The sequence below is a fragment of the Planococcus citri genome, chromosome 2, assembly GCF_950023065.1.
Source record: "Planococcus citri chromosome 2, ihPlaCitr1.1, whole genome shotgun sequence".
NCBI lineage: Eukaryota > Metazoa > Arthropoda > Insecta > Hemiptera > Pseudococcidae > Planococcus > Planococcus citri.
Window position 1 is genome coordinate 30,593,116 of NC_088678.1, and position 25,258 is coordinate 30,618,373.

The following is a 25,258-nucleotide window of genomic DNA, read 5'->3' on the forward strand; positions in this document are numbered from 1 at the left end:
GATTTTACAAGTTAAAAATATTTATTACGACATAATATGTTTCCTCATTTTATTGAGTTCCATCTTGTTTACGAATTTTCAAGCGAACTTGTATACATGTTGAGGACTCCTTCCTACTTGCAGCATTTACCTCCCTTGCATCCGCATCCGGATCCTGCGAAAGAAAAAAATCATTACTCATTTTTATTTAAAATTACGTACCTAAGATAACAAGTTTGGAAACCATGTCTATTATTATTGGGATAGGTACATAGAAGTACCTATTACAGAAAAACAACTTTCAATTGTCTACACTCTACAGCTAAATTTTAAACGGATTATCGGGTTGAAAATTTGAAGACCACATGCTGATTGATGCTTCTTATATAATAGATTGTCAAAAAAATTTATAATACCGAGTATGAAAACTGAAAAGAATTTATTATTAGGTTACGTCACATGTGGTACCTACCTATTCAGTACCTATGAGAGAAAATCGAAAATTTAATTCTTGCAAAATTAATGGCTCGAAAACGTGACCTTGAAACGAAGTCTGTAATTTCAACCGAGCAGGTGTGTTTTTGTTAAGCAAAAAAGATGAAAAATGTTGCTAAAGAGCCCCCTTTTTCCCCCTCTTACTTCATTTTTTGCAAAGTGAATCGATATCAACTTGTATGGTGTGCTTAGAAAAGCACATTAATCATTTGCAAAAATTAATAATGTTGGCGGTAGGGAGGATAGAATTCTAGTGGAAATTAAATTCTAGGCATTTACTCTGACGATAACTTTGCGTCGAAATTCACATTGACATGTGTGTTGGAACCGACAAAAATTACCTATACCGTAAAATATCTTGAATTTCATAATTTTCAACTACGAGTAATATGTTCCATCGTTTTTGAATTTGTATAGAAAAAATCAAAGTGGTGAAATTTTGATTCGAAAGCTGGATGCTTGATGAAAAAAATTCTGAAAAATGGTTAGGTTGAGGATAAACCGATTTTACAAGGTTTGATCTTTTTTTTTTTTTGAAAATCTTAAAGCTTCCCAAAAAAATGAAAAAAGACAAAAATCGGTGAACTCGAGAGGAAGTACAGATTTTTAATGTTGGCTAAGAAGAAAAACTATGATGAAACGAGGCAGAGAAATTTGCCCAAAAATTCACTAAAAGTCAAGGAATTTAGCGTGTTGAAAAATCACTAAAAACCTGAAGATATTATGAAAAATGATGTAGGCTATTCAGATATTGTAAACAAAATCAGATCAGAGATTGTAGATATGTACAATTTCTCGAGTTCACATTGTACGATTTTTTTTCAAAATATTTTCAATTTTTTGACGGAGAAAGAGATACATTATTGAATTGAAAAATGATTCGTAGTTAATAATAGACTGTCCTTTCGGGTACCATGACTATGAAAAAACATTTTTATCTCGGAAATCATAAGGTCAGGTATGTAGCTCGATATTCTACGTATCAGCCTTTTAAAACTCACTGCATGGAAAAACTTGGAAACATTCAAACGCGTACTTTATCACTTTGCTCTTGAACTTTGATTGGCACATGCGTATTAAAAGCTTGAAAATTCGAGAAATAGGCAAACTCATCCCACGTGAATTACAAATGGAGCATTTTAAAGAAAATTTTTCGATTATTAATTTTGATAAAATGTCATTGAAACGTCAAGGTTTTTCAAACTTTTTGGTCATGTTCAACACACCCAAAAAAATTGTAGAAATTTAACTTTAAGGAAAGTAACTTATAGGGACAGATGTAACAATTTCGAATTTTTAGACGTTTTTCTCTTGCATCATCCTATGGTCAATTTCCAACTTCGTCTTTCACCACACCCCCTCCCCCCTTCACCTATTGTATTCTTTGCATGATTGGAGAAAAGGAATCTATACAGTAATAATATCATTTCCTAACGAAATTTAAGTACTTAAAACGAATAATTATTCTAACTCGATCCCTCGAACAGATTCCACTAGTATGACGCAATAACAAATATCTTGAGCTAATTTTGCCAGAAATTTTAAAAAATTTGATATTTGGTACGTATTTTTACCATTTTATAAAACTGAGTCTTAAATATTGATTTAAAAAAAAAGAACTTCGAAATGCAAATTGTGATAGGTAATTAAAAAATGAAAAACTTACCCGAGGTACATTTACAGTCGCTTCCACATTGGCAAGAGGTCGAGCTCGATCCTAAACAAAACAAAAAACATCGAATTAAAAAACGAATTACCTAATTAAGATTTTCAAAAGAAAAAAACTTCCAGCAAAAGAACAATTTGAAGACCTATAAAATTTCCTAAAAATTGATCGGGAAAATCAAAAATTAATTTTTGAACTCACCTTTTCCTCCACAACACGGGTCAGGCATTTTGATTAAGAAAATTTGAAGTTATTCAAATACAACGAATATAAAAATTTTAAACGCGGAGTACCACTTGACTCAAATTACTAGTAAAAAGCGTTCAAATACGAATTGATGGCCAGAGCTGAAAGTATTTATAAGGTGGAAATGCAGATACTAGGTACTGGTATGACTATGTCGAAAGTGGGGAAACCGTAGCGCACGTCTCGCCTTCTGTATCGATCTTTCCACGCGTCTCGAATTTATGTTGAGCCATGGTGACTACAGGTTTTTTTTCAGTAACAGCTGTTTGGAATTTGGGTAGATTTTCTTTCGAGATGATGAAATTTATGAGTAATTTTTTGCAACGTAATTTGGAATTTGAAATTTGTAAAAATCAGTTTTGCTCGCGGTGGGTCGAATTTCACAGTTTCAACTTTTAAAATCCCCCCCCCCCCTCCAAATAGGAAAATTTTGATACATTTGTAAATTATTTCAATTTGCAAGTGAAGATGTTAAATTGTAAACCTAATACCTAATATCCAAATTAAAAAAAAAAAAAACTTCTAAAAAGCGAATTAAAATTTATGAGTGGGTAGTTGAGTTACTCACCTTGTGAGCAGCATTTGCAGCAGCAACAGCACTTGCAATCATCATTGGAGTTGGCTAAAAAAATTAGAAAAATAATTACAATGGGTAATCGAGTAACTACTAACGATATTATTTGTATGTACCTATACATATAAAAATCAGTAAACCTAATATTAAAATATTGAAAATACTTTAGAAAATTTTGCTTGCTTATTCGAAAATAAAAAATCACCAACCTTTTACGCAGCACGGACCAGGCATTTTGAAAAAGATTTCAAATTATCAATTGAATTATAGACACGCGGTACAAATCACGAGAAAATCTCTACAACAAATCACCAAATATTAGAGAAGGAATTTCAGTCAACAGTTGAAAGTAATCGTGTAATTGTCTCAATTTATATACGATTTGAAAATGCGATAAAATTGCATCCAAAGAATGAGTATGAGGTAGCACACGGCTTTGATTACTTTTTCACACGGTTCTGTTGACAACCTCGTCGATTTCTTTATACCTACCTTAGGGATATCTACTCAAAACATCTGATTTGTTTGTTTTTCCTCAAGTATGTGTGTACGTGATTCAGATCGTGATTGAAGAGAGGAAGAGAGAATAGGCTTATTTTAACTTCGTATGTATACTTCCTTCTTCAATAATCATCTTAGTTTAGGTATCTCGAAAGTAAAAAAAGACGAGGAGCTTCTGAAAATTTGACTTGTCCGTCGTACTTTTCAAGGTTTTTGGGTAGATACCTATTCTTCGTAGAAAAATTTAACACCTACTTGAGTACTTGGAAATTATCTGTACGTGAGTAATTTGAACTAGAAAATCATTCAATTTTCTACGAGTTCATTAACTAATTTCGTTCCTTCTAGACTTTTGGTAAGCCTGTGTACGTATTTACTTTTAAATGGTCCTTATTGCGCAATTTTTAATGATTCCTACTGGATAATGATTTATGATTTGCATGATGAAACAATTCTGGAAATGAGCATAGGTAAGGTATATCTTCTTGAAAAAAAATTCAACACACAGTTCTTTTAACGTACTCGTAAATCATGAAATTTTAAAAAATCTAGACCATTTTCTTCAAAATCTGAAAATATTCAATTTTCAACACGTACCTACACGGGGCTTTAATTCAAGAATGGCTGGTTGTAAAAGATATGAAAAAGGTTGGTCCATTTTAGCTCATAAAGTAAAATTTTGGACTTCCGACCCAATTTGGGCAAGGGAATTTTCCACCAACTAAACTAACTTAATAGGATGAGAGACCATTTGACTTCTACTCCATTTCTAACCTTCAGAATAAATTGATTCTTCTTACAAGTTAATGGTTTCAAGCTGTTCTGGAATCTCCAGCAAATTTTTTTATTTCAGTTTGTGTGGAGAAAAAACGATTGAAATACTATTATGAATTTAAACAGGTGGAAACAACTTGATCTGAGAGATTATAAGGACACTCAGACCATGTTTGTAGGTGTAGGTGCTTAATTTCATTTTAGGTCCTTCTTCATGACAGTTTTTCCAAAGCTGGGAACTTCAGAATAGCTCTAAATCATCATTACTCGATTTTAGAGGTAAAAATGGGTGATAAACTAAATTCCAACTTTTTACGTTGGCCGGTTGTGAACGAGGCAATTTTCAATTTTTTAAAAATTTTTTTAATGAAGTAAGTAGGTACTGGAGAAAATTTTTGGTTTATGCCTTAATCGATTAAGAGGGTCACAAAGACAATAAATTCTTGTTTTTGACATGGAAATGTATTTTGCTCCGAGAGTCTGTCCAAAATTTTCAAGACGCTGATCCGCGTCAAGTTGAATTTTAAATTCTTGTCTATTTTGATTCTGAATTCCATTCAAGCTTACATTTTTTCCAAAGCTGGAAACACCAAAAATTTGTTGGAGGTTCCAGAACAGCTCAAAATTGCCATCAATCGTTTCGAAAGGTCGAAAATAGGGTAGAAACCAAATTTTAGCTGCCTACCTCAAATTTTGATTTTTTTAATGAAAATTGAGCTTTTAAATAATTTTCAAAAATTTGCTAAAACCCGATAATTCTGAAATTCGATCTGGTGGTGTATTTTTACGTAGATAGCTTTACTATTTTTCTCTGTCTGGCTTTGGCCCAAAAAATTTGCTTGGAAACTGGTAGTACATTGTTCTATTTTTCATCTCCACATGGAAAATTTTTCGCGAAAATACGAATGGGACAGAAAAGCTTTTCTCTCCATGTTAATAATAGATGATAAAAAATAATAATAATAATTTTGGATAAGAAATCATTTTTTTAAAAAAGAAAAAAAATGTATTTTTTGAACCAATCAAAAAAAAAAGAAGAAAATCTCCACTTCCTTTTCGAATTGAATTTTGCTCACGATTTTGAACAATTTTATTTAGGTACCTATACTTCAAATTTTCTGAAAAACTGGGATTCGTTTGTCATTTTTATTTATTTTCCAATTGTACTTCTCTGGCCTTACCCTTTTATGAATAATGAGTAATATCTGAATTTGAAACAATCTTCTTTAACCTTTGACTTCTTGTGTATCTATTCTATACTCGATGATCCTTTTTTTTTCGAATGAAAGTTCAAGTCTCGGTTCATTAACCCATCTCAGCGTGTGTAAGTTGAAACACATGGTCTTTTTTTTCTTAAAAACGGTACCGGTTACGGTTATTTGTATTGTTTTTGTTTTATAATACCACGTGTCGTGTGCAAAACATACCTAATACAACTCAATAGCCAGAATTATACATAGAGGTTCATTACCTACCTATGCGTAGTGAAGAGTTATGCAATTACGCATTGATTTATACATTCGAGGAAACCAGTTACTTACTCGTAGGTACTTATAGTATACCAAAACCAAAAGCAAAAGCCAAGCTAGATTTGTAAGTAGGTAGGTAGATTTCTCTTGCAAAATTTTGTCTATCTATACCTGACTCGTGTTAATCGATTACTGGAAATTTTGTTCTACTCATTAGGTTGATACTAGATAGACTTCGGCGAAAAAATAACGAGCTAGAAGGTATACCCGTAATTTTCGAATTTTACTCGATAACTACATATAATTTTGAACTTGATAAATTTGTAATGGACGCCCGCCCAGATCGTTTAACATGTTTAATAATTACAATCATTTGATGCATTCGTATGGTATACAAGCCATATTAATTACATAGAATTAGTAATCATCTCGTGTTATTGACAATTAATTGAAAAGAACCACATAATCGTTATTGTAGTGCCGTGTGCAACGTTCAAGTTACTCGTATTGGAGTTTCTTTTATATGTACGTAGCCTATAGTAAACATGTAGTAGAGAGAGGTATAGGATAGACGAGTACGACTACGTTTACGAGATATGTAAACAGTTTGTCGTTATCGATGAACGAAGGTACACTATGTATGTGTATTGTGTACGTAGAATAAAAAATAAAAAAATGTACTGTAACGTAGTACCTAATACCTATGTATCGTGTACTAATTATGTTGTACATGCCGAGCAAAATAAATAGGTATATGTGTCTGTAGGTAACCTATAGGTAAATTTAAAGGTTCCTGTGGTGTCTTTAGATCTGTTTCTATCATCTGTGGTTCAATTTTCAGCTATTGACAGTGGTTTTGTGGTCACATCAAGCCTCAAGGACTGCTCTTGTTTGGAAAAATTCGGTGCTTATGCTTATCTATCTTAAAATGTAGAATGAAGATTTCACTGTTTGAGGAAGTGTGTTACAAAGTGGTTAATTTTATGTAGGAAACGATCGAGTGTTTCGTCTGTATAACGAAATAAGTGACAACTATTTGGACTTTGAATATGATAATTTGTGCTATTGGAAAGATTATTAGCTATGATTTTTGTACTTTTTTTGTTATGTTTTTGTTTCTATGTATCTTCAGAATTAAGATAAGTGACGATAAAGTTGACTCGTCATTCTCGTTGTTGCTGATGCAATATCTTCTTGAAAAGTATCTTAGGAGTTGAATTTTGAATCAAATTCTGTTCAGAAGTAATTTTTGCATAATTTTTTTCTTGAAAAAAATTGTAAATTTTGTATCTTTCATCATGGGGATGGGAGAAAAGCTCCTATCCCCATGGTGGAAGATTTTCCCACTTTAAATGAATTAAAAGATACTTAATTCAGGAATAATTGGGCATACTTTCAGACAATTTTGGAATTATACATACCTACATCAATTAACGAGGATTCCCACTTAATTCAAATTCGATTTCCAATTTTATTTTGGGGCCATGTTTCAATTCTTAATAAATTTCTTCAAGATTTTAAGTCAATTGCCGTTGACAACGTATAAGAATTTATTAATAAAGTAAATAAAATACTTATTAGGGTACAGCTGATACAAAAAATATGCGCAGTTAGTGATTTGCTGAGTGCGCATATGTTGAGTAATTTGTTGACAATTAAGTGGTCTACGTGCAATTTCATAGCCTGTGCCCTTGATCATTTCACATTGTCGACAAATTCTGTAAAAATAAGTGTCCATTTTAATGCAAACAATTAATTTGTGCGTACTTTTCATAAAAAATGGGTAATTGTGTTGAGAAATTCGAATAGGTAGATGAATATTTCGCAAAATTGACAAAAAAAATCATAGGCAACCATCACGAAGAATAACGAGAATTTATTTTATTACCTATACCTAACGACTGAAATTTCTGCTTCTGAAATTAGGAAAAATTGACTATAGTTAAATTATTAAACAGTAAAGTAGAAAATATTATGTATCTTGTCTGTCGCCATAATGAACTTCAAGAGCTATATAATTCCTTATAAATGCGCAGTGATGCAGACTGTTTGCTCTAAAGAGAGTTATGGTTGCCTATTTCCGAACGCCTGAATGCCAAGTTATGTGAAATTTGCGTTTTTGTCGATTAATTCATCTTTAAGACTATTTTGAGATTTGGGTTTATTTTCAATTGATTTTAGTGATAATTTACTAAAATATTTTGTAGCTAGCAATTTTATAAAAATTTCAACTTGGAATTTGGCCATTGTTAAAATCAAAAAGTCTACTTGGGTAATTGGGGTGTTTTTTTAAGTTTTTTTTTTTATAGATTTTATAAATTTAGAACAAGGTTTTGTGGCAAGGACTTTTTTTTTCAAGATACCTAAGCAAAATGTTCATAATTCATTTTCAACTTCCTGAATTACTGAGGAACCACATTTCAGCTGCTTCTGGAATCTCCAATAACGAATTATAATTGTTTTCCTAAAATTTTTATAAAATTGGCACACGTCAATTTTGGCATTTACAGTTCCATGAGAATTATTTTACAGCAGTTTTAAATTACTGGAGATGGACGAAAAATCTGGAAAATGTCCGAGAACTGTGCTGGACGAGTGAAGGCTCTAGAATGGACTAAAATGTGGCTTCCAATCATTTAGAAAATCCAAAACTGGCAGAACACCTAAAATTTCAGCAGAAAAAGTGCATTTTTCGATCTTTGATGAATTTTTAAAAAGGAAATTTGGACTAAAAATGGAAAAAAACAACATTTTTCCAAATTCATCTGGAAAATTGAAATTTGGTTCATGCCTAATTTTCAATCCGCTGAATCGATTGGAAACTGGTTGAAACTGTTTTGAGCAATTCTGGAGCCTGCAGCAGATTTTTGGAAGTTGGAATTTTTATAAAAATCTTTAATCAGCGAAGTTAGAAAGCTGAAATTCACGCTATACCCTAATTTCAACATGCTGAGCCAATGTGAGGTGGTTTTAAACCATTTTGGAGCCTATAACAACGTTCTGGAAATTCCAGTTGAAAAAAAACGCCCCAAAATCTGTCCAATTACTGGAGAGATATATGTTAAACCCAAGTGAAGTAGGCAAATATATTGACTATTATGTTGAAGTCAAGGTACGAAGTAAATTTTAGCTTTGTAACTTCAATAGGTAAAATTTTGTGGAAATTTCATTTTATCAAAAATCTGCCAGTGGCTGTGAAACTCCTAAAAACAGTTCGAAACAGTTTCCCAACGATTCGAGTGTCAAAACTAGGATACATACCAAATTTCAGCGTTTCAAGTCAATTAGGTAAAATTTTAATTTTTCTGAATTTTTGGCCTTGATTTTCAAAAGTTTGCCAAAAATTGAAAATTATCCCCAAGTTTCTGAAATTATGATTGGTGGTCATTGAAGCAGATTTCGAAAAATTAATTAGGTAAATTTGGGTCAAGATCAAAATATGTGTTCATTCGTAAATTATCAGGTGTGATTATTCGTACAATTAGGTGATTAGTTTGATTATTTATTAAATTTTTATTATTGTGTTTTCTTGTGAGTTATGCATGATCATCTCACTTGTTATGTAATTAAATTTAGAAATATTTTCATGTTCATTTTGATAGAAATGTAGCGCAAAGGTCGAAAGGTGTTGTAAAATTACTGCCAATGTCGATCTTATAGCACAGAATTTTTAAAATTTGCATTCTTCCATTTGAATTAAATATTTTCGATTTATGATTTTTCTGATAGTTAAAAAGAGGAGGGATAGAAAGGTTTCAGAAAATCTGACTTAGAGTTAGATTAGTTAGATTTTACTCTTTCATGGTTTTTTTTACCGATTTTGAAAACATATCAATTTTCTTTAAAGTGGTAATTTTTGTAACTAGAGGGAGAATTGGAGAAGCTATGACTCAGATTTACTCTTGAAGTCTTGAGAAGTCGAGACCAACAGCAACAAAAATCTGGACTTCTTTTTTCAAAATTATAATTTGTGATTAATCACACGATCACTCAGATAGGTATAAATGTGGAAGCAAGTATATGTAGATTTCCTATAGCAATGGCTTCATTATGCTCGTCATCGAGAATGTTGAAATAAAGGTTTTGTTGAACTAATTGTGTGATATTTATCTGCAGGGGTCAAATCATATCAGTTACTTTTTGGTCTCGCCATTTAATCAATCTAAATTCGTTACCAAGTACTTATCGAACATTATTGAATGCGTTTGATATGTACAGAATGCAAAAATGATCTTGAAATTCAAAAATTGCAGCATTTATTTATTTATGCAGTTCAAGTACATATCAAGTGCATTTTCTTTACATGCTACATTGATTTTTAATTAAGAGGAAGATATATAGGTAGTTGATTAGTCAGGATTATGTTAACCAATCTTCATTATTATCTTGGACGACGAAGTGTAAAAATTATCAGAGTAAAATCGTATGATCAAAATACATGTTCGTGTGGTTTTTTTCGACTAATGAGTTACAGGTACTTGCCTGACTAATTTAATCAAAAATAACCATGAAAAAAACATCAGTTGCTCAATTTCCTAAGAAAGATGGTAAATTAAACGGCGATATAAAAACTGATTAATTGGATTTTCTTCAGTTGTGGGAATAAGTACCTACCTGAATCAAATAGGTAGATATAGCTAGATAATTTTATGAGATGATGTTTTAGATTTTATTCAACGGTTGAAAGATTTATTTCCACTGTGTATTTAATTCTTGAGAAATGAAGGAAGGAGGCTCTAAGCACGCTCAATAAGAAACAAAATGTTCTGTTGCTGAAGACTTGAATTTGTTTCATATCAAAATAAAGTAATACTTCTCAAAAGATGGAGAAGGAAAGGGGCATCAATTTTCATTGGATTGGAGGTTTTCAATATTGAAGACCGGCTCCCATTTTAATCATAATCGTATGTAGCTTATATTGTTTTCTGAACTTACCTACCTACCTACCTACCTACCTACCTACCTACCTACGCAAGCTTATCTTTCACTTCACACAATGGTGCTTTTGAGCGTTACATATATGAACGGAGGCGACAACAGCCGCGTCATTCCACATTAATTCGACCAAAAAATCGATTTTCAAAGCATTCGAGTTCTCATGTTTTTACAGATCAATGGTAACATTGTTGCTCCTTTTTGAATATTTTTTGAAATTTGAACCTGTTTAAATCTTTCATCGCAGAATAAAGAGAATCGAACTTACCCGAAATTATACTTTTGTACCATAAGTTTCAAAAAAGCCTCTAAAATAATTTAAAATAAAAAAAAGTTTCATTTCATACAAAAAAAAATTTTGATGATTTGAACAAAATACCTCAAAAAAATATCCATTAAAGTACCTACATAGTATTAATGCAAAGAAATAAATCGCCTTTAGAAAAAAAAATTAAATATATTTACGTAAGACTTGCATGTTCAAAAAATCATACACAACATTAGTTTATAAAAATTTTGTAATCTGGATCATATTTCTATTATGAGGTAGCAGGTTTTTTCTGAGCATCGGCGATGGCTTGTTGTAACTTTTCTTGGACTGCTTTGGCACCTTTACCAAGTTCTTCGGCTAAGTCCTGCAACTTCTTACTAAGCTCAGGAGGTGGGGTTACGCCGGCGGATTTGGCAACTTCTTGGACTTGGACGACGAGTTTTTTAGAGGCCTCTTCAAAAGTTTGTTGGAGTTTTTTCACATTTCCTTGGGTTTCGGGGGTGTTCAGGTTCTTTACAGCTTCAGCGAATTGTTTCTGCAGATTTTCTACGTTCTTTTTAAGATCTTCGCTGTATGGTTTAGACTGTGTAGGAAACAGTATAAAAGGTTAGTTGATTGTAACTGAAGTGTTATTTAAAAATAATTATTATTTTTAATGCTAAAACTGTATGCTAAAGTTCTTGTTAGTCTCAATCTCCCTGCTAGCTGTGTATCAAGCAAGTTTATAGGTACCTAAGTACGTTCTGCTTGAATTATGTGAACGTTTACTATCAATATACCTACCCATTCGTACATGCAATCAATGCTGCTATTAATTATCTACTTTACCTAATTTATTACTGGTTTATCGATGTCTATCAAATGTATAATACAACACTCGCCTTATCCCTAATTAGGTATTATCAAAAAAAAAAAAAAAAATGATTGCAGAAACCGAAAGTACTTGAGCTATTCCCCTTTACCTACTTTTTTCTAAATAATTAAAGATAATAAGCGTTAATCTACCATGCATAAGATAGGTATTTTGCTTACTTGGTCTTCTAAACTTTTCAATAATTCCTCAATTTTTTTCTTATTATCTCCTAAACCACTTTTCAAAAATTCTTGCACTTTAGCTTTGTCAAATTCGGTTTTTATTCCTGTCACTTCTTGGAATTTTTTCGATCCAGCTTCGATATTGTTCAGAACTTCGGCGATAGCTTTATCGAGAGATGATTGAGGAGCAGTGTCAGCCTGAAAAACCAAAAAAAAAATGAGTCATTCGATTTTATTGTTGAGTATACTTTTCTTTTTCACAATTCTTGAATTAGTTTGCATTACGAATACCGACGAAGAATTTTAATGAGGTTCATTCAAGCGTAGGTAGGTGAACGGACATCAAATTGTGAGAAATTTCTCAATGGTCATTTATTACTTATAGAGTATCCGAATTTGTGTTTTAAGAGGTATACGTAATTATTCAGATCTTAACACTTTCCTGCAACGTCAACTTTTTTCGAAGGAAGCTTGTATTTTTTTCTCGCAATCGCAGTCATCAAATAAGAAAAACTATTTTTTTTAAAATTTAAATGAAATGGATATCGGAATGAAGTTTGGATGACATTGCATTGAGAACTTCCATCTTTTATTGATTAATTATTAATCGTTTGGAACAATTTTCAACTTTCAAATGATGAATATGATATTATATTACATTTTTTCAGAATCCTTTTAATTTTAGAAGGGTTTGCTGCCTGTTTTTTACAGACTATTTTTCCTTTTTTTTTTTCGGTAATGGAAAAGTGTTTTCAAATCCTGGATTTCAGAATTTTTTTTAATTAAAAAAAAAAAAAAAAAAAAAAAAAAACGTTGTGTACCTACAGGTAAATAAAAAATTAAAATTAAAAATATGATCAAATCGAACTTAATTATCTATAAATTTGAACAGAAATAAGTATTATAAAATCATAAATAGTTGCAAAACTTGATATTTTAACGAAAAGTCGAAAATCTGTAAATGAAATGTTTGTAAAAATAATAATACTATAATATTTAAAAATGAAACTCTGAAGTTGTTTCTTAAAATTAGAAAAAAATTTCCAAGCTTTTTTCAAGATGCAGATTTCTTTTATAATAAATGGGTAAAACTTGATTAATCAATTCGAATAAAATGACAACTTTTCAACAAAAAAATGACACTTGAATCAAATGAGCACTAACGAAAAAATAAATTAACATATTAATTTAAAAAATAATAATTTTAATAAAAATAAGCAAAAAAAACACAACACAAAAACATACCTTTACAATGGCGACAAAAGCTACGAAGGCGACGATAATACAAGTTGATTTCATTTTGATCGACGAAAGGAAAACCACGAAGTATAATGTAAGTCTCAAACTTTACACAAGAAGTCTAAACGAAGTCAGAATCCGAAGTGCTGTTTTATATATGCAAATATCTGATACCTGGGTAAACGATAAACTAATTAAAATGCCAAAGCGTTATCACTTGTTTTTAACAGTTGGTCAAAATTGAGCAATTAGAAGAAGGGAGCTTTATTTTTCTGATTGTTTATCGATATACAGTAATCAATAGCCTTCTGTTTTATTGCAATCAAAAAAAAAAAAAAAAAAAGAAAGAAAGAGAAAGAGCGAGAAATTATATGTACTTATCTGAATAAAGTTTATCTACCTACATCATTTGAATAGGTACTAAAAATTGTACTAAATTGCCTGTTTAAACAACATCACGAAATCGAGAGTATGAAGATTAACGGTGAAAAGGATCAAGGGCAATGGAACGAGGACGAAGAGAGATGAATAATCATACATCACTATAGAATTTGCAGATTTTGTTCACATGAAAGATTAATAATTGCGAATTTTCTAGATTAAACACAGTTCGTAATTGTTTGTTAACAGAAATTACAAGTGAGTTTTCTTTCTGAAAAATTTATAGATAATTATTAAGTAAATGAATCAGTTTTACATTTTTTCTTGCTCCTATCAATTTTAAATTTTCAGACAAAGTATTGTAGCTAATGTAGCTATAGGTATTGTTTGGTGATATTTTTTGAAAAAAATTTCAAACTCCCTCACACTTTCTGAATAAAAAATCTTTTTTAAAAATTTTCTTCGTGGGAATAAGACAAAATTCGATTTTTTTTAGCTGCCCAAATCATTTTTTCCCCCTGCTGGAGGAATTTTAAACTTCTGAATGCATCGAAAATCGCAGAGGAAGCTCCAGGATCACTGCAAATCGTGAAATTTTGATTCGAGGGAGTTGATACTAATTTCAGAACAAATTTCCACGATTTTTACTGAATAAATAAGCATAGGTAGGTAAGGTACGAGTATCTACATGTATGTTTTTAAAGAAAGCATAAATTGCCAAAAATAATCAATTTTGAATTTTAAAAAATTCGACAAAAATCGATTAATCAATTCAGATAGCTGAAATTTTGGTTATGGTGGTTTTAAACCATGCTTTTCCCAAAAATCTTAGTCCCATACTGTAGATAATAGATATCTATTCGTTTCATGTGCGTTGGTGCACTTGGCAGGAAAGATTGAAAAAAAAGAGTGTGCCTTGACCCTTCAAAAATATTAATAGGTAAGAGAGAATTGTATTTTCAATAGAATAATTTTGAAGATTCAACTTCAATTCTCACATTTGCCTGAAATCACAATTTTTTTCATAAGAATTCAAAGATCAAGTTGCCTAATTCCTTTGTAGTTTGTATAGTTCCAGTTTGAGCAATGATAAATTCAAAATTTTTTCGAGTTATTTTTGTTCTTGTTATTACGCTTTCACCAAAAACTTGAATAAATTGATACAAGTCTTTCATTGATCATGGCTTGTTACAGTTACCTATTGTCATTTTGGTGCTAATCTTATCTCTTAAATTGAACCTCTTATTAAATAATTATAAAATCAATTTGGTTAATTGAGTTCTTCCTATAAATACATAGAACTTAGAAGAGCTTATCACAGAAATTTAATTTCCCCACCAATGCGTACCACTGATAGGCTAAATTGCTTAAATCTTAATTTGAAATTAGATATTTGATATTTCAAAATGAACAAATAAGATTGAAAAATATATCCAAACAATTTTACTCCAATAAAAAAAAATATCCCAGCAAAAAACATGTTCACTTTTCTGCCATATTTTTGCACGTTTATGCAACTCATTCAGCATCGCAGCCATCGTCCATCGTAGCTCTTGATTTCTGCGCAGTTTCGGTTTCGGTTAGTCGACGTTACTCGTCAACACGTCATCATCACACTTTCATACCTGGTCGGCACTTTTATTGACATTGATGATGTGATTGATAAAACAAAACACGTTTGTGTTCGCGAATCTGTGTTTTTTTAGTGCGGTTTATGGAAACGTGTAGTCGGAAGATATGAATTTAATGATGTAATAACTAATATAATTGTATTCAGATCGTTTGTTCTTTTTACCAATGTATCAAAATCATCGTACCGATAACTCGTATTGATTCCGCTTCTAATTACTCACGGTCCACGTTGGAATATCGAATACCTGCCTAACATGGAGCTGGTGCCGGAAACCATTGATTTTCCCAAATCCGAAGAAACCACTTTACAATTTTGGAATGAGATTAAAGCCTTTGAAGAATGCATGAAAAGGTCCAAAGGTAAACCGAGGTATGTACTGCATGTTGATTCGATTGTACCGTAACTTTGTGCAATGATAATCTGCAGCTACTGATAGCAAATTTATTCGCCTTTCAGGTATTCGTTCTACGACGGACCTCCTTTTGCAACCGGGTTACCGCATTATGGACATATTTTAGCTGGCACAATTAAAGATATCGTTACTCGTTATGCGCATCAAAATGGATACTACGTTGAACGTAGATTCGGCTGGGATTGTCATGGATTACCGGTGGTAGGTTGATATACTCGTACACGATATGAGCGTAGTTTTATTTGAATTTTTATACTCTTGTACTGTATATTGCGAGTTGGATTATAATCCAAGTATACAATATGTACTCGTTGTATACGCAGTATCTAATCTAGGTCGATAACCCTGTGTAAATATTGTGTTATCTCCCGTTGAGCAATATCATCGCCGATATCGTTACTAAAAATGTCGCTTGTTGTGTTACAGGAGTTTGAGATTGATAAAAAGCTCAACATCAGAGGACCCGATGACGTTGCTAAAATGGGTATCGCAGCGTATAACGCAGAATGTCGTAAAATCGTTACTCGTTATGCTAAAGATTGGGAAACAATTATCACTCGATTAGGAAGATGGATCGGTAATCGATGACCTACATAAATCTAGACTGTGTTTTTGATTTGTTTTTTTCTACAATGTGTTTGGTTTGACAGATTTCAAAAATGATTATAAAACGTTGTATCCCTGGTACATGGAGAGTATCTGGTGGGTATTTAGTGAGCTGTGGAATAAAGGTTTAGTGTATCGAGGTGTTAAAGTCATGCCATATTCTACCGCTTGTAATACTCCTCTGTCGAATTTCGAATCCGGTCAGAATTATAAAGAAGTTGTCGATCCTGCTGGTAAATTATATCATCAACGATATTTGAATGATCTGAATCATTATTAAGAGTATATCATGTTTAATGTATCTTGATTATTTTTTTGTTCAGTGATCGTTGGTTTTCCATTAGTCAAAAATCCGAGTGTTTCTTTATTAGCTTGGACGACTACGCCTTGGACTTTACCGAGTAATTTGGCCTTATGTGTAAACGAAAATTTAGTCTACGTTAAAATTAAAGGTGGGTTCAACTTCAGAATTACATCTTTTCTAAAGAATTTTCTGTTTTAATTTTCATTCTGTATTTCAGACTTGAAGAAAAACAAATTTTTCATTTTAATGAAAGCTCGTCTCGATTACGTGTTCAAATCTGAAGAAGAATACCAGATTATGGAAGAATTTTTAGGATTCGAATTGAAAGGCGAACAATACGAGCCCATCTTTCCATATTTTGCTCACGTTAGTATCATTCTCATGTTGAATTAGGTTTTGTTCGTTGTACTTTTCATTCACTTCATTTTCCTAAAATGATTCCTGGAGGATAGATTGAACTAGAAAATGTAGACGTAAAGTGTGAGTGTTGATTTGAATTTCTTTACGTAGCTTGTTTCCATTTTCCTGATAATAATGAATCAAGAATTTCTTGATAATCAGTCATCTGCTGTGTAACTGATTCATTCTTCAACTTCCTGTTTTCTGGAGAAAAAAAAATTATCAGTTGAAAATTAATGAAAGAATCCTTCTGGGAATCCAATCTTCGTATCAAAGTCTGAATTGTCTTATCAGTAGAAGTCCTCTTTCTCCTGTACCCACTTGAAATTCCTATTCACTGGAGATGATTGTTGTTTTGTTTATATCTTTGGAATTTCCTTTCTATTTGAAATTACCAATCTTTTAATGATCCTATTATCATTTTTCATTATATTGAAAGTAATTATCTATCTATTTTATTCGATTCTAGGTGGAAACTGCATTTAAAGTATTGACGGATAATTACGTTAGCGAAGAATCCGGTACTGGAATCGTTCATCAAGCTCCTTACTTTGGTGAAGACGATTACAGGGTATGTCTTGCCAACGGAGTCATTACTCGAGATCAGAAATGCATGGTTTGTCCTGTAAATGCTAGTGGCTGTTTTGTCGAACCAGTTTCCGAATTTGCTGGTCAATATGTTAAAGTAAGTTCTTCCGCGCATCATCGACGTCAACTCGATCCACCTTTCGAACTCCGATTTTGATTCACGTTTATTTTTTCCAATAGGATGCTGATAAAAACATTATCAAGAAATTGAAAGAGAACGGACGTTTGTTCTCAGCGTCTACAATTAAGCACAATTATCCATTTTGTTGGCGTTCCGACACGCCTCTCATTTATAAGGCTGTGCCTAGCTGGTTCATTCGTGTTGAGCACTTGAGCGGCGATTTGATGAAATGCAACCAAGAAACATATTGGTATTTGATTAAAATACTTGCAATGCTTCTCGTAATTTGTTAAGAGTCGACTAAAATCACATGTTTGGTCTCAGGGTACCGGATTTCGTCAAAGATAAACGTTTCGGTAACTGGCTAAAAGAAGCCAGAGATTGGGCCATTAGTCGTAACCGTTATTGGGGTACTCCGATGCCATTATGGATGTCTGAAGACGGCGAAGAAGTCGTTTGTGTTAGCAGCATCGCTGAATTATCCAAACTAACCGGAGTTACCGTTAAAGATTTACATAGAGAAAAGTAAATAATTTTATACGAGTCCGTTGGAGATTTTTTTCTTCGGTAAATTCACTCATTCGAATGTTTCTATTTTGCACAGCGTTGATGATTTAGAAATACCGTCAGTTGATCCGAAAAAACCAAAGTTGAGAAGAGTACCGGAGGTATTCGACTGTTGGTTTGAATCTGGCTCGATGCCATACGCTCAGCTTCACTATCCATTTGAACATAGAAAAGAATTCCCCTCGCTTTTCCCCGCTGATTTTATCGCCGAAGGAATTGATCAAACGAGAGGATGGTATGTGTGCTGATGTTGTTTGTACATAATTATTGAACTGTTTACACGAAGTGTTGATTTATGTTTCGCCATTTGTAGGTTTTACACGTTGTTGGTCATCTCTACAGCGTTATTCAATAAACCACCGTTTAAGAATTTGATCGCGAATGGGCTCATTTTAGCCAGCGATGGACAAAAGATGTCTAAAAGGAAGAAAAATTATCCGGATCCGATGGAGGTCGGTGTTCGATATATGGTTCTTGGTGTGATTAAATATAATGATTGAATTTATTGAGAAAATGTTCTTTTTTTTAAATCATAGATCGTTGGTAAATACGGTGCCGATGCTCTACGTCTTTATTTGATCAACTCGCCGGTTGTGAGAGCTGAAAACCTACGTTTCAAAGAAGAAGGCGTTCGAGATGTCTTGAAAGATGTATTTTTACCTTGGTACAACGCGTACAGATTTTTGGTTCAGAATGTGATGGTATTGAATGCGGTGAGTGTTTGGAAATTAGCTCAATATTTGAAACTATTGTCGAACAATTCGCAAATTGAGTCCCTCGATTTCATTTCGACCAAGATTTTACCTCTTGTCTTACGGTTCCAATTCGTTATTTGTTAATCAATCGATGATGGTTTCCTCGTTTAAGGTAGTTGAATTCTTCTTTTCTTGAATACTCGTGAAAACGAAAGATTTAAGACAAAAAAAATCATCATATCTGATCTAGTAGACACGAAATGACTTGGGTCTCAGTATGAAGTTGTTCGATGAAAGTTCAATTATTGTTTTACGTTATAAATATTGAAAAAATTTGATAATATTACTCGATACTCATCTCAGATTAATTTTCAGGAACGTAATATCCAAATTAAATTCAAAGGCGACGAACTATCTCCTAATATAATGGACAAATGGATTCTGTCCTTTACTCAATCCCTGTTGATTTTCGTTCGTAAAGAAATGGCCGCCTATAGATTATACACAGTCGTACCAAGACTGATCAAATTTATCGATAATTTAACCAACTGGTACGTTCGAATGAATAGGAAACGTTTCAAAGTAAGTTCACATTTTCACAATTCTAAATAGAGCTATCCAGGAAAAAATTCTAACATCGAACTTCGTTTCAGGGTGAAAACGGATCGAAGGATTGTGTCAACGCTTTATCCACCTTGAGTAACGTGCTGTTCACTATGGTCAAGATCATGGCTCCGTTTACGCCTTTCTTATGCGAATTAATCTATCAAAATTTGAAACATTTATCGTACGAAGAAGAAAAAAGTGTACACTTTTTAATGGTACCAGAACCAAAGTACGTTCCGATCTCGTTAATGGCATTACAACTAAGTTGAACTAGCTTATTTTGACCAAATCAATTTCAATTTGCAGATTGAACATGCTCGAGGAAGAAATTGAAAGATCAGTTTCGAAAATGCAGACGGTTATCGAACTGGGTAGAATAATCCGCGACCGAAAAACCATTCCGGTCAAGGTACGATGATCGTAAAATCATGTAGCTTTCTTATCTCCAAATCAATCGCGAGTTCGGCTCTAATTGTGAGAATTTTGTGTTTCAGTACCCTCTGAAAGAAGTCGTCGTCATCCATAACGATCCGAATTCTCTAGAAGAGATCAAAGTCGTCAAACAGTATATTATGGAAGAATTGAACGTCCGAACTGTCACTTTTTCGACCGATAAAGAAAAGTACGGAATTTCTTTACGAGCTGAACCAGATCATAAAACTTTGGGTATTAGGCTAAAATCAGCCTTTAAAGATGTCATGACTGATATCAAAGTACGTACATAAAAAACTTAACTTACTCGAGTTTAACACCGTGACGTACGCGATCGTCTCATTTTTTTATTTAATTATTTACAATGCGTTATTTTTCTAGAATCTAAGTGATAAACAAGTACAAGATTTTGTAAACACCGGTAGCATCGAATTACGAGGTCATAAATTGAACCGCGAAGATCTACGTATTATTTTCAATTGCTCGGGACCTACCGCTACACAGCTCTCGGATCAATACGAAGCGCATTCTGATAACGACGTCAGTGTCTAAATTTTTATCTCACTTTCCCCTCCCCTATCCATTTTTATGTACTTGAAAACTAACCTAGGGTATTTTTTTTTTGCTCTGCAGCTTTTAGTATTATTAAACGTAACCCTAGATCAAGAGATGCAAGACGAAGGAATGGCTAGGGAGATCATCAATCGTATTCAAAAACTTCGTAAAAAAGCTCATCTCGTTCCTACGGATCAGATCTACGTTCATTACAGTATTTTACCCGAAAAAAGCGATTTAGACAGGGTCGCCACCGAGTATTGCGAATTTATCGAAAACTCCATTAAATCACCTTTCAGTAAATCTAAACCGCAGAGCAAAGTTATCGCTAGTGAAGAACAAGAGGTGAAAAACAATGGTTTTGTATTCTTATTATCTTTGCGAAGCTCAATTTTGTTAATTTTATGTTGTTTTACAGCTGAAAAATGCTAAATTTACAATTACGCTTTCGCGACGAGAAGATGCTGCAACCGTTGTGCCCAATTGCAGGTAAATGTACTGAAAAAATAGTTCAGTGGAATGGGATCAAATTTTGAGTTAATTAAATTCAAAAATGAGGTTTTGACCAGTGTAAAAAAAACAATGTTTATTAAAAAAAAAAAACAAATTCGTGAAATGGGCATTTCTAAAAATTTATTTTTTTGCTCAGCCATTTAAATTTTTTTGAAAAAATTGTGGGTTCGTATGTTTCTTAATGGTATTCAATTTATTTAATATTTTTCAATTGTTAAAATTTTATTCTTGATTTCTAGGTCACTCGTACTCTTATTTTCGTAACTTTTTTTTTTGGGGGGGGGGGGGATCTTGTTGCTTGAGATTCTGCAATTTAATTTCTGAACTGGGAAAAAATGTCTAAAATTTCTGTACTTTTAAAATTACATAGGTCTAGGTCAAGCCTCATTTTTCACCCTTTTCGTATTATCACTTGTTAAAAAAATAGAAAGTATCTGAAATGGAAAGGAAGCAAGGACTGAATTATAATTTCATTCAAAACAATTTTAAAAGACGTGAAATGGTGTCATTAATTTTCTCCATTCATTTAAAAAAAAAACCAAAGTCTTGATTTTTTTTCTTTTTAAATGTTTTTTGCATGAATTTGTCGACATAAGAAGAAAAAATCATGCAAAATTAAATACTCAATTTATTTTTTAATTTCAGGTATGTAAATGTGGTCCTCAATGGTATTGAACCTGGATACGGTAAACGTGGCTCTAGCGGATCAGTGTTCCTCGAAAATCCGATCGGTGAAAATTTCTTAACCATTGAAGCTTTACGAAAAGAAGTGAGTTTCCTGCTCTGTATCTCATTTTATTAATTTAGGTAGCTTAGTTTCGCAGATCACTATATAGATCAGTGATCATTTTCTTGATTTTTTTCCTCTAATGTTTGTTTTATTTTGGTAATTCTCAGATTGAAAATCTATTCGGATTATACAATCGTAAAGTAATTATTAAAAATGATCAAGGAAGTTTATTAGAAGATTTGGATATCGATAAATTGAGCACTAAGACTATTTTCGTCGAGCCTTATTATGGAAGGAAATTCGTCAAGCAAAACGTTACGAATCATAACAACGGTATAGTTTCGAGGTAGGTGTTGAATCATTAATTTAAATTCATTGCTTAGAATTAACAAAGTGACGTGGGTGTGGGTTATGTAAATTTACTCGTACTACGATCGTAAATTCGTACCTAATCCTCTTGATGCTCCTCGCAATCAATGAAAAAATATCGATCGTGGAGTCGAAGGTGTTGAAACGGTTGCATACGTAATTTCGAATTCAAAAGGATTCTAGTCTAGACGTTTCAATTTCAAAGTTTTGAATTGCAATATTATACTTATAAATACAATGATAAAGGGCGAAGAAAAGTTCTGTACTTATTGGTTCGTTGGGAATGTGAAATCCAATTTATTTCATTATTCTTTGATCAAAATATTCCTATTGTGGGGAATAAAATGAAGCTATTATCAATTCTGATTGTTTTTTCCATCGATAAACATTCATTGTAACAATTTTGCGTGATTTTTGATGTTGGTTGATGACTTTTGGTCTACAAAAAATTAATTTTTGAGTTCAATGTCGATAATGTTGATTGAAGGATGCAACCATTTTTATTTTAAATTTCTTCACACGAACTAACGTTAAATTAAAAATTATCTAACACCCCTAACCAAAAAAAATAATGCTAATGATTCCTAGTCTAACTATAATATTTTTATAAATTGTACGTGATTTTAATGTATTTATGGTATTTTTTTCACGTGGCGCCCGTCCTGTCCCCTTCCATCCACATCAATGACGCAGTTTCAAAAACGTTAGCTTCGGCGATAAAAAAGGTTGCATCTTTCTGGAGAACCCGGTCGACAACTCGTTGGAAATAAACGAAGATAAGATCTCAGATTTGATTAGAAGAATTTTCAGCCTAAAATCTCCGCAAAAAATTTCCGTCGTAAATGCCGGCAACAGTGTGAATGTGAAAATATTATGACGAGTTCTATAGTCGCACCAGCAGCAAATCGTACGATAAATACAAAATAATTTATTAATAATACTGTTACAAAAAAAAACGTTTATAAAATAAACTTTCTTTTTTTTTTCAAGTTTTCTAAACACGTTAACCGTACGTGTGGAATTTTTTTCATTTAATTTAAAATAATTTAGTTGAGAGATCATTTTATAGGATGTAGTTTTGAACCGATTGACTGTTGGGTCTACGTAGTGATAGTTGCGGTTATTTTGGGCGGCGTTTGTCGTCGAGATATTCTGCCATAATATGGATCCTCTTGCGGTTCTTCTTCGTCTTCTGTTTCTACTGCTTTGCCCATTATTTTTATCAATCCGCTGGCTTTGTCTGTCAGATAGTTATCAACGTGCCCCAAAAACGTCATGAATTGCATCATTCGAGCGAAGCCTCGATTCATTCGTTCTTCACGTTCCTCCGGTGACATTTCATCGTTACGATAGGATGATCGGCCCGATGGCAATAGATTGCTGTGTCGTGGTTTGTTGGAGTGTTCTGATACAAAAAATTTCGATATTAGAATAAATACAGCTGTGAATATGATGATTTTTATCAATGGAAAATTGGGGGAAATGTCAAAAATTCGTCATGAATTGTGAGTGTAAATATTTCTATGCTTTTTTAGAGATCCAAATTAAAAAGAAAAATTAATTTCTTTTTGGGGGCTTGAGAATAATAGGGACAGAGTTCACAAAATGACAAGGAAAATATTTTAAAATAGTCACATTTTTTTTCTTTTTTTATTTGTTCAAATTTCATTCGAGTACAACTTCTCCAATAACTCTGAAGTTGAAGTTGACAATTTTCAAACATTTTATTCTCGAAAAATTTTGATCCCTTTTAGCTTCTAAATGGCCAAATTTTGAAAGAATTGAATGTATAGTGTAAGTTCCTGCAGGCTTCATCTTTAAGATGAAGGCAATTTTTTTAATTCAGGAGGAGGGGGAGACTTCTGACAAACATCAGTTTCGTGCCAATTGATTAATCCCTTTCGTAGAAAACGATGATGATGGTTTTTTTCTCGAAATCAAGACCTGATATTGTCATTGAAAAGAAAGTTGAAAATAGATTGAGTAAATTATGACGAAAATTAGAAATGATAGGTACTGATGAATGTTGATTTTCGACGAATTTATAATGTTTTTTTCGACTTGCAAATGTTGCAATTGCAATTAATTAGAGGTGATTACGTCGAATTACGATAGCGTGGGTTTTGAAAATCATTAAGTTGGTGATTTTCGAAGAATATTGTTGGAGATAATTTTTCCAACTCGTGTTTCAATTATTCAGAATTCATTGAACCAAAATATTTTGACCAAGATTTTATTGCGATAATTTTCATCATTTTCGTGAATTCTCGTATTTTTCATCTTGAAAATCACATCTTTGAGAAATGTTGCAAAAAGAACTCAATTTCATCTTTTAGCTATATTCTGAAGGAAGAAAAAAAAGTAAAAATAGAACCTGCGGAGCTAAAAATTCTTTGCCATTGATCTAACTACTGAGGGGGGGAGAGAGTACTAAGGAGAAAATTACCCAAATTTGTACACCATCGTTTAATGACGCCTCGTTTATACTTTTATGTACTTATCAATATTGAATTTTATGTACTTCTACTTACTATAAGATGGTTCTAATCTAAACGTATGTTCATGTGGACAACCGCATAATTGACCCGTAATTTCTCCGGAATCCGGCACCGAAATAACTATGCCGGTCAAGAAATACTAAGATTTAAATAAAAAAAATTATTTTGCTGTTACATAATCTACCAGTATAAAAAATAAAATAAAAAACACTGAAACTTACCCAAATATAAACAACCAGAATGGACGTAAACTTCATTATTATTATTATTATTAATTACTAGCCTACCTCTTAAGAAAACACAATTTACTAGCAGGTTATTTACTTAAGAATACATAAGAAATCGATCACTAGACATCGAAAGTCTACCTGTCTAAATAAATTGGTCGAATATTCTTCGCGTATAGTTTTAAATAAGTCTGTAAAATGTAAACATTTCGTGCCATTGTAGTAAACTATGCTCGAGTGGACAAAATGCTTGGCACATTGACACGATTACAGTTTTTTTTTTCTGTCTTATCAGATATAAAACAAAAGTGCCAAGATACGATACGTGCAGAATATTCGATGTTCTTATCAATTGGTATATTTTGAGAAGATTTTCGAGTCAATGATCTGGATTTGTGGCTGGAATTAAAATTTTGGAATGAAGTATTGTGATTAAGC

At 32.4% G+C, this 25,258-nt stretch overlaps 3 protein-coding genes and 1 long non-coding RNA gene across 4 annotated transcripts; 1 reads left to right on the forward strand and 3 right to left on the reverse strand.

Annotated features, from left to right (window-relative positions):
* Nucleotides 1–2: 2 nt before the first annotated feature.
* LOC135835381 (uncharacterized) lies at nt 3–2,526 on the reverse strand. Its single transcript, XR_010556873.1, has 3 exons — nt 2,342–2,526; nt 2,141–2,191; nt 3–154 (listed from the first exon to the last, which is right to left on the reverse strand). It is a non-coding gene; the product is annotated as an uncharacterized LOC135835381 (long non-coding RNA).
* Nucleotides 2,527–11,076: 8,550 nt separating this feature from the next.
* LOC135835383 (uncharacterized) lies at nt 11,077–13,356 on the reverse strand. Its single transcript, XM_065349618.1, has 3 exons — nt 13,191–13,356; nt 11,943–12,143; nt 11,077–11,493 (listed from the first exon to the last, which is right to left on the reverse strand). The coding sequence occupies exons 1-3, from the start codon at nt 13,242–13,244 to the stop codon at nt 11,179–11,181; spliced, it is 570 nt and encodes a 189-aa protein (XP_065205690.1). The 5' UTR covers nt 13,245–13,356; the 3' UTR covers nt 11,077–11,178.
* A 1,765-nt stretch (nt 13,357–15,121) lies between these two features.
* Nucleotides 15,122–23,084, forward strand: IleRS (Isoleucyl-tRNA synthetase). The gene is made up of 22 exons (XM_065349617.1): nt 15,122–15,567; nt 15,655–15,811; nt 16,037–16,187; nt 16,261–16,449; nt 16,540–16,668; nt 16,738–16,886; nt 17,389–17,604; nt 17,688–17,878; nt 17,953–18,153; nt 18,233–18,430; nt 18,509–18,647; nt 18,732–18,908; nt 19,266–19,472; nt 19,544–19,725; nt 19,803–19,905; nt 19,991–20,209; nt 20,310–20,468; nt 20,562–20,828; nt 20,902–20,972; nt 21,642–21,765; nt 21,894–22,072; nt 22,789–23,084. The coding sequence occupies exons 1-22, from the start codon at nt 15,452–15,454 to the stop codon at nt 22,970–22,972; spliced, it is 3,708 nt and encodes a 1,235-aa protein (XP_065205689.1). The 5' UTR covers nt 15,122–15,451; the 3' UTR covers nt 22,973–23,084.
* LOC135835385 (uncharacterized) lies at nt 23,004–25,063 on the reverse strand. Its single transcript, XM_065349619.1, has 3 exons — nt 24,815–25,063; nt 24,627–24,732; nt 23,004–23,500 (listed from the first exon to the last, which is right to left on the reverse strand). The coding sequence occupies exons 1-3, from the start codon at nt 24,848–24,850 to the stop codon at nt 23,196–23,198; spliced, it is 447 nt and encodes a 148-aa protein (XP_065205691.1). The 5' UTR covers nt 24,851–25,063; the 3' UTR covers nt 23,004–23,195.
* Nucleotides 25,064–25,258: the final 195 nt, after the last annotated feature.